Source organism: Osmerus eperlanus, chromosome 19 (genome assembly GCF_963692335.1).
Source record: "Osmerus eperlanus chromosome 19, fOsmEpe2.1, whole genome shotgun sequence".
NCBI lineage: Eukaryota > Metazoa > Chordata > Actinopteri > Osmeriformes > Osmeridae > Osmerus > Osmerus eperlanus.
In genome coordinates this window covers 8,909,424-8,921,580 of record NC_085036.1, presented here as the reverse complement: position 1 = coordinate 8,921,580, position 12,157 = coordinate 8,909,424, and the positions used below count along the sequence as shown (strand labels likewise).

General features: G+C 42.9%; 2 protein-coding genes across 3 annotated transcripts; one reads left to right on the top strand and one right to left on the bottom strand.

Annotated features, from left to right (window-relative positions):
- Window positions 1-26: 26 nt before the first annotated feature.
- Window positions 27-5,865, bottom strand: LOC134039539 (beta-galactosidase-1-like protein 2). Its single transcript, XM_062485449.1, has 19 exons — window positions 5,677-5,865; window positions 5,101-5,286; window positions 4,934-5,002; window positions 4,249-4,344; window positions 3,705-3,813; window positions 3,522-3,614; window positions 3,334-3,415; window positions 3,132-3,196; window positions 2,921-3,005; window positions 2,685-2,822; window positions 2,490-2,570; window positions 2,257-2,366; window positions 1,982-2,128; window positions 1,819-1,890; window positions 1,599-1,677; window positions 1,421-1,508; window positions 1,219-1,330; window positions 946-1,062; window positions 27-735 (listed from the first exon to the last, which is right to left on the bottom strand). The coding sequence occupies exons 1-19, from the start codon at window positions 5,766-5,768 to the stop codon at window positions 649-651; spliced, it is 1,908 nt and encodes a 635-aa protein (XP_062341433.1). The 5' UTR covers window positions 5,769-5,865; the 3' UTR covers window positions 27-648.
- A 1,254-nt stretch (window positions 5,866-7,119) lies between these two features.
- ei24 (EI24 autophagy associated transmembrane protein) lies at window positions 7,120-12,150 on the top strand. 2 transcript variants are annotated; one of them, XM_062485422.1, is made up of 11 exons: window positions 7,120-7,248; window positions 8,166-8,299; window positions 8,560-8,705; window positions 8,806-8,866; window positions 8,990-9,056; window positions 9,158-9,282; window positions 9,413-9,532; window positions 9,846-9,957; window positions 10,067-10,178; window positions 10,293-10,367; window positions 10,460-12,150. In XM_062485422.1, the coding sequence occupies exons 2-11, from the start codon at window positions 8,258-8,260 to the stop codon at window positions 10,620-10,622; spliced, it is 1,023 nt and encodes a 340-aa protein (XP_062341406.1). In that variant the 5' UTR covers window positions 7,120-7,248; window positions 8,166-8,257; the 3' UTR covers window positions 10,623-12,150. The 2 variants fall into 2 exon arrangements, with proteins under 2 accessions (XP_062341406.1, XP_062341405.1); XM_062485421.1 differs by having other exon boundaries at window positions 7,141-7,283.
- The last annotated feature ends 7 nt before the right edge of the window (window positions 12,151-12,157 follow it).

Here is a 12,157-nt window from a genome sequence, read left to right as displayed (position 1 = left end):
AATCTGCCTGCAATATAAATGAGCCACTGTAATTATGTACATATAAATAATAAAATAAAAAACATTACTCCATCTGCCAGGGTCTTTCTCTTAGTTGGATGGGACTGTGATATCTTATTTTTCCTTTGTTAATAATCAAAGCATTGTTTTCTATTGCTAGACTCTGACAGCTTTCATATAGTATTGGTCTCTAGGGAACCAAGTACTGAAAATCCTCCATATTGTAGCAACAGACAGAACAGTATCTATTTCCCACAGCTGTCTAGACAATTTGGCACTTTGGGACTGGGATGAAAATAACAATCAGTCCGATTTTACTCACAATTGTATTCCAACCATGTTCGACTACAGCCATAATTAATACATAAAAACTGGAGAAAGGGAATAGTTAAACAAGCACAGTTGTCGGCCAGCCAACATGATCACCACAGCTATAGAAAAATGGCATTAAGGTTTTGGAGGCTGTTCCAATTAATTCAGTCAGAGTGGCATTTTCTTTAAGCACAACTGATATTCACCCAGGGACTGAGGTGAGCTCCAGTAGTCACCCCCTGCAAAATGTCAAGCCCTTTTATGTTACAGCAAAATGCAATTCACAGGTTGAATCCATATTCAGCCTGGTCCACCTGTAGCAGAGCGTGGTTTGAGTCACTGGATGTCCACAGCCATGCCCAGGTCAGGAACATCCTCAAAATGGACCTTATAGTCTGCCTCCTGCTCCTCAAACATGATGACCTGAGAGACAGCCCACAAAGGTGAACACCAGAATATCAAAGTGACAGGATTAGAAGAATGTGCAGGGTTTAAAGGTTGGAGAAGAGTGTTTGGTAGTAGTATTGTAGTAGTAATACCTCTACACATTTGTTAAAAATTCCACTAGCTTTATATTGTTTCATTAATAACTGTGTTAATGTACATGTGACAATAACTTTGAACCTGAACTACCTGGTTGACACCACTGTTGAGGAAAGGCCCAGGGAGGTAGAGAGTTTGCTGGGGGCCAATGGACCAGTACCGACCCAGGTTCAGTCCATTAACAAAAAACACACCTTTTCCCCAGCCCTAAAGACGTTAGAATCATTAATAAGATTAAATAACTATCAAACTGCAACTTCAGTTATTTATAATTGACCTGAATATTCAACTAAATTGGTACAAAGGCAGTGTAGTGTAGTTAGCTTAGACAATACATGGTAGAGCTGGTTTGTATTTACCCACCGGAAGCTTAACAAAGGTGTCGCTAGGATAGCCATACGTAAACAATCTGCCCATGAAAAACCCTGGGAAGCTGGGAATGTGGGGAAGAGATTTCCATGGTGCCAGGTAGAGGCTGAAATGTGTTTAAATACAGTAGAAGGTGTTAGGTATCTGCTGCATACAGTGCTTTGGAACATAAAATGACAACTGAAAAAGTGCAAACCTGTCAACGAAACTTGTTTTCATTTCCAAACTGTAGATTGTAAAATCCCGCAATGGAACATTGTTCAAGAAAATGTCTCCTACTAGACCTACAAAACAAAATAAAAAAAGGTTTAATCCTCAAAATAAGCTCATTTATCACAATTTCTATGATTGTGTGATATATAATTGGTTTTCACCTTTGCGTTGATTATCAAGAGCTTTCCCATTTTGCACTCGCCCACAGTTCTCTACCAGCAGACTTAATATCCTTTTCCCCTGCAGGGCGAGCATGACTTTAGTATTGGGCTGACTTTGTATCGGTTCAACCATTCATCTCTGCCATAAAATTAGATATTGACTCAAAAAAACTCATATCAGATTTTAAAGCAGATTCCACAGACCACCTTGATGTCGTACCTTACCATCAGGAACTGCTAGCTCGAGACTTTGGTGCTTAAAGATGCCAATGTAGTGTCTGTCCACGAACACCTAGACATAAATATCCCACCTGTCAATAACATGCCCAGCCATAGGGATTCCTGTTCTTCTCAGTTATGAGAACAGGTTTCTTGAGACTTACCAGTGCTCTGTCTCGCACATGGTCTTCAGACTTGAGTAGACCTCCACTTGTGATGGTTGTCTCATACAGGGCGTAGCCATAAGACTGGCCATTCCCATTGTTGACCGGAAGATTCTCCATGTTTACAGGCGTTGGGGATTTAAAAGGCTTGGGGACAAGAAAGGGATGCACCGATCCTTATTGCCCTCCTGAGGAAAAATCTGCTGACATGGATCACGTGTGCCCATCCATGCACGCACGCACACACACACACACACACACACACACACACTTACCTCTTCAGTGAAGCTCAATGCGTCCCACAAGGACAGATGGTGGTACATGATGGCTGGCTCGTAAGCCTCCCTCCAGCGCAGGGCTGGCATGTCTGGGAGCTTCTCAACTCCTGCAGGTAAAGGTTAAGAGAGTCACCAGGCAACAGGGTCTAAACAGGGCCTCCTCTCTCTCACATGCTCATCCTAGTCCTTAACGCAGGCGGCGTTCCTATCTACCTCTGTAATGGACTTACTGTGGTAGCGGCTGAAGAGTTCCCTTAGGAGGTGGTACTTTGGAGTGTATTCCCCTGCTTCCGACAGGGGAGCATCATAATCTAGACGAGGACGACGACGAAAGGTTCACTTCGGGTGAGTTAATGAACACTGCCACTTAGTGGTGACTTGATGGAATATCACAGGAAGGAAGACAGAGGGACAGGGTGACCCACCGTAGCTTGTGATCAAGGCCTTGTAGGAGGGATTGGCCAGTGCTCCACTCTGGAAGCCAAAGCTTGTCCCTCCATGGAACATGTACAGGTTGATGGACATGCCTCGTCTCAGCATCTCCCGCACCGAAGACACCATGTCTGCACAATAGTGACATTTCCAAAGCTAGCTAGATGGACAGTTAACTTAGCGTCACACACTACATACCAGCAGAATTGAGTCATGCAACGTATCTTACCCTCAGGGGCGAGAACATGATGGAGATCTCCCCATACATCAAACCAACCGGTCCAGTACTCCATCACCATCACGGGGCTGTTAGGCTGTCACCAATGACAACATAAACAACCAAAGGCATTCTCTTTGAATTCAGGGAGCTGTCAATCATAAATGCTTATTGATTGCATATGCGACTAATGTTGGAAATACCCAACATGGTTTGTGCATACCTGAACAGCATTCAGATATTCTATGTTTCCCTGATTTAATTTCCGAAGATTTACAGCTCGAAGGGCTGGAAACAAAATAAGACATGAGATGTGTCTTTGATCATGATATACAGTGTGCCAAAATGATACTTAAAATATGAGTAAACCTAACACATTGTTATGATAATCTGTGAATATAGTATGAACGTTGTTTATACAATACCTCCCGTTACGCCCCCTGCCTGTAAGCCCTGGGGGGTGTCTGATGTAAGAAGGAGCTCACTGATCCCTCTCGACACAATTGCCTTTTTAAAGCAATGCAGACTTTTGGCACTATAGACTTTACCAACACATCATGACAATAATGTGTGTGAGTGTTTGAATGTGCTTGTACAGTATGTCTGCGTTTACCTCCTTGATGAAAGGCATGTAACTGTCATCGCCTTTGAAGGATCCATATTTACTCTCTAATTGAACTGCAATGATGGGACCTCCCTTTTTGAACTTAAACAAAAGAAGTGATTTACAGGGCTAAGTTTACAATTCGGCCATGACAACAACTGCAAAGGAGATGTGGTGGTAAGCGAAATATACCTGTAGTGGAACCATCTTTGGAATGAGCTTGTCAAAGAATGTGTTCACTGCCTCAATGAATCCTGGGTAAGTAGTTCTCAACCTCATGTTACCATCCCGGAGAAGCCAACTAGAGAGAAGGAGACAGTGTAAGGGTACAGGGATAAAGGAAGTACTGTGTATGTTTTGAAAATGATTTGTACAAATGTAAGTAGTTCACACACACAGAGAAGATGAGTGTTGTTGAGTTATGTGAATCATAACCCCCACCAGCCCCACCTCTTGTCTCTATCCCGCTTTCCTTCCCTAGAGCATCTAACTTGTTTATAATGGTTCCCATGGAAACACATTACAATTAAAATAAAACGTTGTGCAGCGAGTTCAAGTGGCCTTTGTGTGAGTAGATTCACCAACCCCCTAATTGTGTTAACTCAGGAATGCTGCAAGGATAAGATACTCACTCTAAAGCACAGAACACTTGGGATTTGATCCCATACACAATACACACCATATTCTCTGTAAAGAGTTACAGATTATTGATTGTATTATAAGACAGCGACATTACCTTGGCAGCCCTCCTAGGTCTAACTCTGAGGAACTGTAAGGGCCTGGACATAGAATCACCCACAGTCCCAGATCTGCAGCCAGGTTTATATAAGCTCTGGGAACACAAGAAAGTGACATGCAAACATACAACAAAACATGTATTGACTGCATTACACAGTCAGTGAGGCCAACTATTTACAGGTACACTGTACAGCAGAGATTGTCTCCGAATGGGAAATGCCCTTCATGCATAAGCCACTCTTGAAACATTGTTCATTACAGACTACATACACATCCTATTTCCAACTGTTTGAGGTGCGCAACCTTTACTTAGCAACTACTCCTATCTCCTGAGGATCCTCACAGTAATTGCATCTCAAACTGTTGTTGTGGTTGCGGTCGTCAGCTGAGGTGCATCTGCTACCTCCTCCCCACAGCATTGCAGCCCAATAAATGAAAATGCCTGATACCTATTCTCAGCAGGGGCTGCTATCACTGCACTTTGTTCCAGGTATTCACGTCAGGGGACCGAGGAGAAAGCAGCAGGTGTTTGCCTTTGCACCCAACAGATACAGCTGCAGCAAATTTGCATTCAGTGTTGTTTCATTTGCCTGATTCATTTGTGGTGGTGGAGAGGAGGTGTGTGTGTGTGTGTGGGGGGGGGGGGTTATCAGAGTGTGACAGAAGCAGAAAGCTTTCCTTACTCTAAGTCCAAATCCGTTTGAAACTGGAAAACGCCTCTCGCCGGCTCATGTAAACTCCAGGGTACATATCTATAGAAGAAAGACAGGTCGCTTTTAACGTTCAAGAAGTGGAGTGATGATTCAGACATTAGTGAGGGTTTGAAAGTATGTGTAGACAGAATACGTACGTGCTGAGTGTGTTGATGCCACACGCCCTCATCTTCATCATCCGGTCCCTCCAATAGGCTCTGGGCACCCGGAAATAGTGAATGGACCCCCCCAGGATGCGAAAGGGTTCCCCCTCCAGAGTGAACTGGGATGAGTTGGCACGCAAGCCAACCTTCCTACTCATTGTCCTCCTCCCAGACAGGAGACTGGAGAATGGGTTGTAATAGTGATTTGGGTCATACACATTCAAGTAAAGAACTCACATACATTCAAATCAAATGGAATTGACAGCAAAGGATTGGAATTCCTGATGGAGCAGGTTCAGTAGGCTATTGTAAATGGGTGACACAGGCTGTTTGTATATTTGGTATGAAGATACTGGCATCACACTTTACTTTTTTCACGTGGACCGCATTTACAACCAGTTCTTATTCAACATAAAGCTCATAGTTTTCTCCCCGAGATCAAATACGCAACTGATTTGCAGGTAGCAAGCATTTAACATTGCCAACTTCACAATTATAACATTACAACATAAACACTGTTTACGAGAATTCAGATGAAAGAAGTTTTGGAAAAATATGGGATCGACTTACCCGATGCCCCTGTACATGAGAAAAGCAACGATGCTCAAACAGAGAAGTGCATAATGTCTTTTATGGGCATTCCTTATTCTTAGAACAACCATTGATCTGCTCAGGTTTGATTTACCAAAAAAAAATCAACTCACAGATTGCATGTGAGAAAAGCACTTCTTTCGCGATTTCAGTGTTTATTCCACAAAGTGAGAGGACCACACAGAATTAACGCCAACACACAATGAACTGATAGTCCCAACGATCATCGCACCGCCCAATGGGTGGCTCTTATTAGATCGTTTGCATAATGGTTGGGATAATGAAACAACGACAAAATGTTGAGTAAATGTTGTGGTTTGTGGGTGTAGTCTAGCTTTGTGAGTTTCTGCAAACAATATATTAGCCTATGCTTCTTAAGATTACTGAAGATTAGAAGTGTTATGTGGAAGTTAACTAGACGTACATTGTGTGTGTGTTTGTAAGATACAAAAAAGTGACCGTGACATACTAGGCCCCTTTTCTTGATATAGCTTAAATGTTATGAACCCGGATGCCTGGGAAGTGACAGGTGAACCCAAATGCAACACTCAGATGCTGATGTGATATGAACCAGTTTTTTGTAGCCACACAGAGGGTGATGATGGTGAGGTCCGTGTAAGCCAGACAGGAGGGAATGAGGAGGGAGCCGAGGTTGTAGGTGATGGAATAGGTAGCCGATGATGTCTGTGGTAACAAGTGTCTGGTTGGGAGGTGAACTGGAAGATGTGGACCGGAGTATTGGTGTATGTGACCTGGAACACAGACTGGACAGACACATACAAAACCAGGACTGTTTAACCTGGACATGTAGCTCTGCTCATGTAATTTTACTATATTCATAATACTGCCACAGATGCATGGTAAGGCATACCTATGTGTCTTGGCTGGGAGGGCACCTGTGTTCTCTAGTCTAGGGCTATTCAAATAAATGTTGAGGTGAAGAGTTATATAGGCCTATTCGAGAAGCTCAATAACTTTTTCAAAATTGTACAGAAAAATCTCAAATATACACCGTATTATTCTAATAATGTCTGGCCTACTTCCACACCCATTACCGTTATTTGTGTTTAAAATTAGGTAGTGTTGCCTTTTTAAGCCCAACGGCATTGATTGACACAACTGTAGATCGTTTGAATTGAAAGTAGCCTAATAAACATGCATTTAGAGAAGTTAGTCTTTCACTTTTGGGGTCATGCAAGAACGGCCAAACCGATCTGCATAATATGCTCTGTGGATTCCTCAGACAGTTTGATATAGACATTTTGTGAATTATTGAGCTTTTATATAATTTAATATTTTCAACAGTAGATGGTAATCTGCCCAGCATTGGAGTAAAATAAAATATCATAGTCAACTTAGTCTGGAACGAAACAGTGCGTTTACCATTTGTTACACAAACGCCGTTTGAAACGTCTACGCCTCCGTCACATCACTACATATCCCACAATTATTTGACTGAGGCTGAGCTTGCGCAATACACAAGTTACGGCCCTGCGTTAGCTGGTTTAGGTTTTGTTGTTGTTCTTAAAAAAGGTGAAACCGTAAGAAGAGGTAAAGTGAAGACTTTTGTTTAGTTGTCGCATGAGGTAAGAGTGAATATGTGTTTAACTATCTGACTTGCCTACGAGCTTACTTGTTAAATCAGCATATACTGTTGCTGGTCAGCTAGGGACGGGTACTGTACAGTAGCTAAGTTAGCTAGCTCTGTCTAGCTAATGAAAAACATTTGTGGCCAGCTAGCTAGCCTTATTGCCTCGAGTCGTAAGTTCCTTGTGTTGTTATATGGATATTTAATTGCCCTGTTGTATAATAAGGCAACTTTCAACTGATATTGTATGATTCAGTAACGATTCATCGAAGTTTGTGGTGAAATTAATAATTGTATCTTGTGTAGCTGGCTATTTTCTGTCGAACTGAAAGCTTTCTTTAGACTACATTACAGCTGTACTGGGATATGTTGTCAGACATCAGAACAACTCGTTAACGTTGGATATTAATGCACGCTATCTAGTATCAGTTATCAGTCTAGTGCATTTACATAAGACTAAGGTCCAACTGCATCTTCTAGGACCTAGAAGAGGGAAACAAAACCCTGGTGCTCAGGACCCACTGTCCTGCATGTTTTTTGTTTCCCTGCTCCAACACACCTGATTCAAATGATGTTGGTTATCAGGCTTCTAATGAGCTTCATAACGACCCATTCATTACAGTAGTCTGAACTATTACACCATGGCTATAACCAGCAAGTAATTTAGTATCAAATGTTATCACACTAGTCATAATAACATGTTTCTGCTTGAAAATCATTAGGTTGTTAGAACTTAATTTGAACAGTAATTTACGGCATGCGAACAAGCCGAATGTTAAGTTGTTCAACTTTCTTCTGTGTTCAATAGATACATTTACATTTAGCAGACGCTCTTATCCAGAGCGACTTACAGTAAGTACAGGGACATTTCCTCAAACAGGTTGCTGGGTGAGCCCCTCCGTGCCATGATAGTTGAAAAGGTCCCCAGCCCCCCCTCCTTCTGCAGTTGATGGATCTGCAGCTGGCTTGGAGATGACCGACAGCGTCAGAGCCTTCCTCCGCAATGTTGCGACGGTCAGCAATGCACTCTGCCTTCACACACAAGTGACAACAAACGAGGGCACAACCATGCAGTTGTCAATAACATTTTCCCAAATGTCATTTAAGTCCTCATACTTTAGAGCTCAAAAACAGCGCTACATAACAGTGGCTTTGACCAAATATTGACATTTTATCTTCTGTTATTTACTTTAAACCTTATCAACCCCAGGTTGCATGGTAACCCAAAAAATAAAATAATGTTCATACAAGATTTACTACCTGTTTTTTTTCAGGGGATCAAGGACTCGATTTGGGGAATTGGCACCATCTCCAAGCTGGATGCCCGCATTCAGCTGAAGAGGGAAGAGCAGCGCAGGCGGAGAGCCAGCGGGGCGCTGGCACAGAGACGGGCCCAGAGCGAGGAGCGCAAACCAGACAGGTGGGCTTCTTCAGCAGCAGCACAAACACATGTGAGCCCCGTGGCAGCAGGATTGGCTGTGGGGGGTTCGTTTCATGAACACAGTTGCTCTCTGTTACAGTGAACCCAAACTAGCCAGTAGGATTTTTCAGTGCTGTGCATGGAACGGGGGAGTGTTCTGGGTAAGACTTCCAAGCAAACAAACATCAAAACAATATATCTGCAGTTGTGGAATATACTGTATAAGTACAGAGCAGTTTACTGCTATGACATTCTGTGCAGCTTATTTGATCTGTCTTCCACAGCTCAGTCTGTTTCTTTTCTACCGGGTGTTTATTCCTCTGCTGCAGACTCTCACAGCAAGGATCATCGGTATGTATGACAGCTAAGATTTGTGGGTGGGTTCTTTCCGTAACTATCTGTACTGTGATTATTTGAAAAACATGTAACTCAATAGTGCTGTGTCTTATCAGGTGACCCCTCTCTCCATGGCAACGTGTGGTCTTGGCTGGAGTTTATTTTGACTTCAGTGTTCAGTGCTCTCTGGGTGCTCCCTCTGTTTGTACTCAGCAAGATAGTCAATGCCATCTGGTTTCAGGTGAGGCCTTTGGCAGTACAGTGATTCGTGGTGGATAATTAAAACTGAATTGTTGGCCGTCGAGTGTGTTCATACTGCAGTGTCGATCTTAAGAGGTAGAAAATCAGAATGATTTTGTTGTGTGCTGCAGGACATAGCCGACCTGGCATTTGAGGTTTCAGGTCGAAAGGCGCAACCCTTCCCTAGCGTCAGCAAGATCATCGCAGACATGCTCTTCAACCTCCTCCTCCAGGCCCTCTTCCTTATTCAGGTACGGTTGTCCCTATATGACCTTGTCCCATGTACACTGTACGGGGAGTCAGGTGGCTGAGCGGTTAGGGAATTGGGCTAGTAATCAGAAGGTTGCTGGTTCGATTCCCGGCTGTGCAAAATGACGTTGTGTCCTTGGGCAAGGCACTTCACCCTACTTGCCTCGGGGAGAATGTCCCTGTACTTACTGTAAGTCGCTCTGGATAAGAGCGTCTGCTAAATGTAAATGTACTCTGGGCCCCTGCGGATTGACATCTATCAATTTGGAGTTCAGTGTTTAAGCTCATATACCTCTATTTTTCATGACTCCCCAGGGAATGATCGTCAGTCTCTTTCCCATCGATGCCATTGGACAGATGGTCAGCCTGCTCCACATGTCTCTGCTCTACTCCCTCTACTGCTTTGAGTATCGCTGGTTCAACCACGGTGAGTGGCAGATCGCTGCATCTGAATGAGGGTGCCCTTGACGAAGAATTGCCATCGCCCTCAAGTAAAGAAACTGTCGTTTTCAACCTAGTTATTACTTTTACCTAAGGAATTGAGATGCACCAACGGCTGTCCAACATTGAAAGAAACTGGCCCTACTACTTTGGCTTTGGTCTTCCCATGGCCCTGTTGACTGCCCTCCCATCTTCATATATAATTAGGTAAGACTGGTTGTCCCCCTCCAGACTCCACTACCCTCCACACACACTTTCAGTACAGGGATTTATGTCCTCTCATATGAGTCTGAATGTCAATGTTTCCCCCCTCTTCAACAGTGGCTGTCTGTTCTCCATCCTCTTCCCTCTCTTCATCATCAGCGCTAACGAGGCCAAGACCCCAACGAAGCTGTAGTGAGTACAGTGACAAGTTAATGACCCGAAATTGGAAAAGACTTGACCATCATCCACCCTCACACTGATTTTCCCCCTCATGTATCCAACAGCCACTTCCAGCTGCGCCTCTTTTCCCTGGTGGTCCTGATCAGCAACAAGCTGTTCCACAAGACGGTCCACCTCCAGTCCTCCCTGACCTCCTCCACATCCACCGAGAAGCTGCCGTCCCCCCACGCCTCGCCCACCCGCCAGAGACCCCTGTCTTCCCAGTGATGATCCCTAGAGGGCGACAGAGAGCCGGCTATCAGTTCTAGTCAGTAAAAAAAAGTGTGCGATTCTGGGAGAAGAATCACTCATCAGAAGGAGAAATGACGTTTGTGTGGTTCAAGGGAGAGTTTTTAGTGTTTTTATTGAGTCTGTGGCCCTTTCATATTCTTTAGGTGCACCTATCAGGTGTGTTTTTAATGTGAATAACTTTTGGGGGATTTGACTGCCCTGTGCCTCACCCTTAAACAACACTAATGTGATAATGTTTAATTTCCTTTATGTTAAATTGCTTTTTTTAATGTATGATGTGCCATTTTGAGTGCTTTGGGCGTTTTCAAATACAGCACACAGTTGCATACATTTTTCTCTGCTTTTTTGCCCCTATGCTTACAATTGCAATGTTTACCATTTTTACAGCAGTTGGTGATATGGAGGAGTACAAGGAATAGGTTACATTTTTACCAAACCCTAAGCTACATTAATTAGTTAGAGACAGCTTTTTACACTGGTCAGGTGATTTTTGGTGTTCTTTATACGAAAGAATGAGTGGAGACATAAATCATCCAAAGTGTGTAACAAAAAGAAAACACGTGTTCTCCATCCCTATTGAAGGAGAATATGTTCATTGATACGAGAAGCACATGGTGTTGTCTTGTGACATTCTTCTGGGTGGCAAGTGACCTTCTCTCCCAGACTGGTTGTATTCTTGCACATGCATTGCTTTTTGTCTGTGTAGTCAGGTTTTCACAGCTACGTCTTTGGTCTAACAGCCAGAAATAATATTGTGCAGTAAAAACAAAGGGAGACTTTTCTTTTAACTATAAGTGCTTTTTTTTCGAGGGAATCATATTTTACATTTCAGCAAGGGAGTTGGTCTAAATATCCCATCAAAAGGAAAGAGCATCCTTACTAACCAAATTCAAATTCAAAAATGACAAATGAAAAATGAAATGGTTGTAGAGTGTTAATAGGTGACGCAAACTTTTTTGAACAAGTGGTTTTCTGTGGGTGTGTAGAAGTTTGACAAAGCTACATGGCCCTGCTGCTGGGTCAGAGGACACTGCCAAACTGATTGATCTTCTCTGTTTGGATTCATTTTTACTTTTATCAATGCAACACAAAGCACTGCAGTACACTGTAGGAAGGCATCACAGATCACCGATCTAACAGGGTTTTGTATGAAGGATGGTGCATACCTTATAATAGAGGAGAATCCCTCCACTGATTGTTATATGTTCTCCACTGGCAAATCCATACAGACTATGGGCATCTTGTCACTTGTACTGTACATGATGTCACTAGGCTCTGAATGTTTAACCAAAACTCTACCGTGGGGTATCATCCCAATCTAGCTTTCTTTCTGTCATATTATGGGTTGGTGGGAGGGGAAGTGTTTTTGAAACGGTATGTAATTATTGTAAGAAGTGCATAGTGTTTATGTATGCAGATTCATATTTGTGAGTGAAGTTTTGTAAAAGTATTATGCCTAATTTCAATAAAATTGGTCAGTATACATTACATGTTGACTCCTTCACTTGTTT

Excerpts from the sequence above, each read along its gene's own strand:
- LOC134039539 (XM_062485449.1), bottom strand. The coding sequence starts at position 5,768 with ATGGTTGTTCTAAGAATAAGGAATGCCCATAAAAGACATTATGCACTT. Across the intron at positions 2,367-2,489 it reads ACTCTTCAGCCGCTACCACA|GAGTTGAGAAGCTCCCAGAC; the intron begins GTAAGTCCATTA and ends CTTTACCTGCAG. Across the intron at positions 1,891-1,981 it reads ATGTGCGAGACAGAGCACTG|GTGTTCGTGGACAGACACTA; the intron begins GTAAGTCTCAAG and ends ATTTATGTCTAG.
- ei24 (XM_062485422.1), top strand. The coding sequence starts at position 8,258 with ATGACCGACAGCGTCAGAGCCTTCCTCCGCAATGTTGCGACG. Across the intron at positions 8,706-8,805 it reads GAGGAGCGCAAACCAGACAG|TGAACCCAAACTAGCCAGTA; the intron begins GTGGGCTTCTTC and ends TCTCTGTTACAG. Across the intron at positions 10,368-10,459 it reads AAGACCCCAACGAAGCTGTA|CCACTTCCAGCTGCGCCTCT; the intron begins GTGAGTACAGTG and ends TGTATCCAACAG.